The sequence below is a fragment of the Echinops telfairi genome, unplaced genomic scaffold (assembly GCF_000313985.2).
Source record: "Echinops telfairi isolate 266 unplaced genomic scaffold, ASM31398v2 ScPeMD7_7424;HRSCAF=8462, whole genome shotgun sequence".
NCBI classification, from domain to species: Eukaryota; Metazoa; Chordata; class Mammalia; order Afrosoricida; family Tenrecidae; genus Echinops; species Echinops telfairi.
The window spans coordinates 14,201,962-14,208,115 of NW_022111324.1; the positions used below are offsets into that span (position 1 = coordinate 14,201,962).

General features: G+C 37.3%; 1 protein-coding gene across 1 annotated transcript in view; it reads left to right on the forward strand.

Annotated features, from left to right (window-relative positions):
- KLHL20 (kelch like family member 20) overlaps window positions 1-6,154 on the forward strand; it is a 73,736-nt gene that overhangs the window by 36,875 nt on the left and 30,707 nt on the right. Inside the window, exons 5-6 of the mRNA XM_045297966.1 lie at window positions 140-234; window positions 2,672-2,787. Coding sequence (XP_045153901.1) covers window positions 140-234; window positions 2,672-2,787 — 211 coding nt within the window. The remainder of the gene's footprint in view (window positions 1-139; window positions 235-2,671; window positions 2,788-6,154) is intronic.

Below are 6,154 nucleotides of genomic sequence, written 5' to 3' on the forward strand. Positions count from 1 at the left end.
GGGGGGGGGGGGTTAAATATCTGTAGGAGAGTAGAGTGCCTCATCTTTTCTTCTGTGGAGCAGTGGTGAGTTTGAACTGTCCAATGCATACCATACTGTGCCTCCAAGGCTCCTGATCATGTTGTTTATTATCTCACAGGTGCTGCAACATGTTCGCCTCCCTTTGCTTAGTCCCAAGTTCCTGGTGGGCACAGTAGGCTCTGATCCTCTCATCAAAAGTGATGAAGAATGCAGGTAGGGGAAAGCCAACACGTCTGCATTCTACTTTCTCTTCATTTCCTTCTTTGTGTTACTTCCTCAATACTATATTTCTTAGTGCTGAAATCAGGGCAGCATGTTAAAATGTAACAGGTTTTTCCTCTAGGCTAGGGTCAAGAGGAGAAGATGGAAGAAGAGAAGGCTGAGCCCCCAGTATCCCATTCCGTTAGTTTATGTGTAGTGCTTATTGATGTAGAAGTGACAATAAAGAGGTAGATGTCTAAGATTTTAATGCAAGCTTGAATTTGAAGAGACAATTCTTTGCTAATATTTTTTTTCTTGAGATAAATAATACTGTTGGCTTTGTCAGTGGAAACGTTTAAATGCCGTCATATATGTCTAGTTGGAGAATAGGAACAGCCGTGCTTTGTAAGATTCTGAACAGTTAAAGATGTACCATCATCATAGAATAGCTGTGGAAAGGTTTCTACTTGAGCTTGGTGAAGTAAATTTCCACACATTTTTTTTTTATAAAAGAAACTAAATGCTCATATATATATTGTTTAAGTTGACTGCTTTGTTTCTGTAATACATACAAAATACAATAAATTACTTTCACCTGTGTGACATTTTTAAGTATTGCGTTTAAATCTGAAATGATCTTAGTGTTTGTAAGCAGATTTTGTCTAGCATATTCTAAATATTACAAATGAAGCAGTAAGTCAGTAGTCAAAACTCCTTAAGCGACCCTGACCTTTGGATCTTCCTTAGTGTCTGGAGAGACTTGGAATTATCCCTAATCTTGGGTTAGAGATAGGACATGTAGGTCCACTTGCATTTCTTCTACAGTGAAGCGTATTCTTTTAACAGGATATGCCAAATAGAGATTTTAGGTATGAATCTTTTATATTTAAAAAAACAACCTTTAATCCCCCTAAATATTTAAAAGGAAGACTGTATAGATTGTGTGTGCTGAGGTCTGGAAAACAGTACAGGGCGGCCTCTCATACTTATAAAAAATAAATCAGTTGCAGTGATTCTGATGCAGAGAGTAAACATACTTCTGAAACCCAAGCCCACTGCCATCAGGTCGATTCTGACTTAGAGATACCCTGTGTAGGTGTTCCGAGCCTGAATCTTTGTGAGAACAGACCACTGCATCTTTCTCCCACAGAACAGCTGCTGGGTCTCATCTGCTGACCTTGTGGCTAGTAGTCTAATGCCTACCCAATAGTGCCAAAAGGACTCCTAAAACTACTTCTAAAAATCACTTTAAAAAGAAACACTTTCCTAATATTCTGGCCTCACAGTGTATTAGCTGTGTGACCTTAGGCAAGTTACTTTAACCTTTGGTCTGCAATTTTGCCATCTGTTAAGTGGAGTTAACAACAGGACCTATTCCATAGGGCTGTTTTGTGTATTAAATTAGTATATACTAATATCTTGAAAGAGGGGCTAGCATAAAGCTGTGTTATTGTTGCTATTAACTTTGTGTTGGCTTGCTAATTATTACCGCAATAGTACTCTTTTTTAGAAGCCATTCAAAAGCACTATTAAAGATCGCTGTCTTCTTTAAATCTGGAAAAGCTAGAGGAAACTCTTGGCGTGGTTTGGGGGCGTTTTGCTTGTTTTTATTCCAGAATAGGTAAATTTAGAAGCTGCCTAGCAAAGCCACATATTGGAAAGTGCATTATTGAGTCATGGCTGAGACTGGTCTAGCAGGCATTACTCTTTGTAATATAACTAAAGAAGTGAATGTGGAGTAGTTTGGGAAGCAGTTTCAGAGTTGAGACAGCAAAGAAACGAATTGAATTTGCTTCAATCAAGTGCTAAAACACTCAAAGGATTTAAGTGAATTAATTGCTTATACAGTATTAGAATATTGTAGTTAGCAAAAGTAATTATTAGTTGTTTCCCTTGAGGTACCTTAATTGGACAGGAAAAATTTGTTTTCTTCATCCTCGGCGGACCTGTTAAGAATAAATGATTCATACCAGAGAGCAAATTAACATTAAGTGATGATATAGTGTTTATTTTTAATAATTGGAATTTTGACTCAATTCTGTCACCTTAATTGATCTAGCAAATATTTGGTACCGTGCCTAATGTGCTAATTTGCCACTGTCTTGCAGAATCTAATAAAACTTATTAGATAATACTAACCTCGCAGGTTAGCAATTGATTTGTAATTTTTAATATTTCTTAAAGTTATTCTTGACACCAAACATGTTACATATCAGACCAGATTTGTAGTAAGATATGCAGTCATGGAAATAACAAATAATCCAGCTCATTGTGTGATTGGTATAGATGTTCTTTTGTTGGTGCCCTTTTGATATTGGATGGCATTAATTATTTGGTTTGATTTATGCTTGCTCCCCTGTGTATACTTACATATTCATAAGCCATATTAGGATGTGACTAACAATGTTATTTAAATATTATGAACAAAAGCAGATTTTTCTCCCTACAGAGATTTGGTAGATGAGGCTAAAAACTACCTCCTCTTGCCTCAAGAACGACCACTGATGCAGGGACCAAGGACAAGACCTCGGAAGCCCATCCGTTGTGGAGAAGTGCTCTTTGCAGGTTTGGCTTTTAATACACTGTGACTATTATACTAAGTATACTGAATGTTTTTCCATGTGATAAATTGTCATTTGAATAATCTTTGGGCTAATGTGATATCCACTGTGATAAAGAACACAGAATATAATAGCCATGGAGGGTGGAGCACAAAGTAAGAGCCATGGAATGTAGATGAACTCTTGAAAGTATTGCCCTGAGATAACTATAAGCCAAAAATAGCCCCTGTGCAGCAAATAAGCCCACATGGGAGAAGCACACCAGCCTGTGTGATGATGAGGTTTCGATGGGATCAGGAATCAGGTATCAAAAGATCCAAAACAAATAATTATATCAATGTGAATGAGGTGGGTTGGAGTGGAGACCCAAAGGCCATTTGTACACAATTGGACATCCCCCCACAGAAAGGTTACAAAGAAGGGACAATTCAACCAGTTTAGCACCGAAGAAACACACATCATTCCTCTAGTACCTGAATGCTTCCTCTCCCCACTACCTTCGTGACCCAGTTCTACCTTACAAATCCAGCTAGACCGGAGTACACACGTTGGTTCAGATAAGAGCTCTCAACACATGGACTTCAGGACAGATAAAACCCTCGGGAACAGTAGTGGGAGTAGCGCTATCATGAGGGTAGGGAGGGGGGAGGGAGGGAAGGGTGAGAAAGGCATAGCCCATCATGCGTTTGGATATATAGCCCACCCCTCCAGAGGGACAGATAACAGAAATGTGGTTAATAGACAGACAGTGTAAGTCATGAAATAACCACAATGCCAAGGGCTCAAGTAGAAAGAGAATGTTTTGGAAGTGTTGATGGCAACATAGTACAAGCGCGCTTAATAAAACTGAAAGATGGATTGTTATAAGATTTGTAAGAGGCTCCCAATAAAATGATTTTTTTAAAGAGTTGGTAAAAAATTAAATAAATAGCCCCTGAAGCAAAAAACTCAAAACTACTGCCACTGAGTCACTCTGACTCATGGGGTCCAAATGGAGGATTTCCAAGGTTTTGTAAATCTTTATGGGCGCAAACAGCATCATCTTTCTCCCGTGGAACTGGTAATAGGTTTGAACCAGGGACTCTGGTTAACAGTTTAATACTAATCGGAATGTGCCATCAGGGTTCCCTAATACTGAACAACTTAACTAGGGGGGGCAAAATCTCCTTTGAGTATTTTGTTCTATTAAAAACTCATGCTATCCTAAGATATTAAATTAATAATAATTTGTAATTTATCAAGGGGTCACAAGGGTGGGAGGGAGGGTAAAAAGAGCAGCTGATACCAAGGGCTCAAATAGAATATAAATGTTTGCAAAATAATGACAACATACGTATAAATAAGCTTGATACAATTGATGGATTGTTATAAGAGCTTTATGAGCCCCAGTAAAATGATCTTAAAGATCAACCAAAACCCCTCATGCTGTCAAGTCAGTGCCGACTCCTAGCCCCCAGTGAGCCCTTCTGAGCTCAAATCGGCAGTAGAAATTCAGAAGATTAAACAGAAGTTTACAGGACAATGAGTTTATGTTAATGAGAAAGGAACAAATCAGAAAAAGGCTAAGAATGGTTTCAGAACTTGAAGAAAGAGAATGATAATGGCAACAAACGTACAAATGTGCTTGACACAATGGATGTGTGTATGGATTGTGGTAAAAGTTGTATGAGCCCCCGATAAAATGATTAAAAAACAAAAAAAATTAGGAAGACAAAAAAAAGAACTTGAAGAAAGCAAACTATCTCTAAGTTGTACATGTTGGAGCTGTTAAATTGGTGTATGTTTTGTATATATTCTCCACAACATAAAAAACATGTTTTAAGGTAATTTAACACTGAAGTTTTTGAGTTTTAATGTGTATAGTTGACTCTTAATCCCTGATATAACACTGATATTTTCTAAGTTTTCTTTTTTTGAATGTTTTTATAGTATCTAAAAAATATTCAGTAGATACTTTCAAATGAGTCATATACCAATGTTCTAGTTGTAATATAATTATACTAATCAGGTAAAAAACATGAACTTATACTAAAGTTACATTTTTTTTCTTAGTTCTGTTGATCCTATGCTCAGATGACCTGTACTCCTTTATTCCTACTTTCTACCAACAAATCTATCCCAGACATGTTGAACCACTTAGAACTGCTGAGAAACAATAGCTTCCTTTAAGTAGACATTTAAATTTAACTTAGCTTGAATTATTCAACTGCTTCTGGAGCTGTAATCCACATGACCGGCAGTTCAAAACCACTAGCAGCTCCTCAAGACAAAAGCCTGGGCTTTCTACTCCCGTAAACAGGTACAGTCTCAGAAACCCTGTGAATCAGCATTGACTCAATGGCAGTGAGTTTGGTTTTTTTGGTTTATCTTTATTCTGCTAGTTCCTATCATAATCTCCAATATGGTATTATAAATTGTCAGGTGAGGGTGGGGGCCACAGTGGTGGTAGGGTAAAAGGGAAATGATGTCAAGGAGTCCATATAGAAAAAGAGTGGTTGGAAACTGATTGTGGTAGCAATTGAACAATTCTACTTAATGTGATTGAAATATGGAATGATATATGTATTAAATCCCAACTAATAAAAAAATTATCATGTGACTTGTTTTCAATGTGTGAGACCCTTTTCATGAAAATCTCATTTGGATTTTTTTTTTTTTCAATGAAATCATGATATTAATTCAGCCTTACTTTGATTTCTTTAAAAGTCTATTAAATTGGTTAGATTTCATAATATTAAGCTCTGGCTAGTGATCGCATATATTACTGTCTGAATATCTGTTTCATTACTTTACTACATCATTAATTACTTGATGGCAAGGACTATTCCGAACTTATCTTTAAATTATCCAGATTGTATAGCAATCTTTTTAAAAATTTTAATAAATCATCTTATTGAGGGCTCCTGTAACTCTTATAACAATCCATAGATCAATTGTATCAAGTACATTTGTACATATGTTGCCATCATTATTTCCAAAACATTTTCTTTCTACTTGAGCCCTTGGTATCGGTTCCTCTTTTTTCCCCCCTCCCTCCCTGACTCTCTCACCCTCGTGAACCCTTGATAATTTATAAATTATTTTTATTTTCATATTTTACACCATCCACTGTCACCCTTCACCCATGTTTCTGTTTTTTATCCCCCTGGCGTGGGAGGTTGTACGTTGATCATTGCAATCAGTTCCCCCTTTTCCCCCCTTCTCCCCCGACCTACCCCTTATCTTCATGGTATTGCTACTCTCATTATTGGTCCGAAGGGTTTTATCTGTCCTGGACTCTGTGTGTTGAGAGCTCTTAGCTATACCAATGTGCATGCTCTGGTCTAGCCAGATTTGTAAGATAGAACTGGGGTCATGATAGTGGGGGGAGG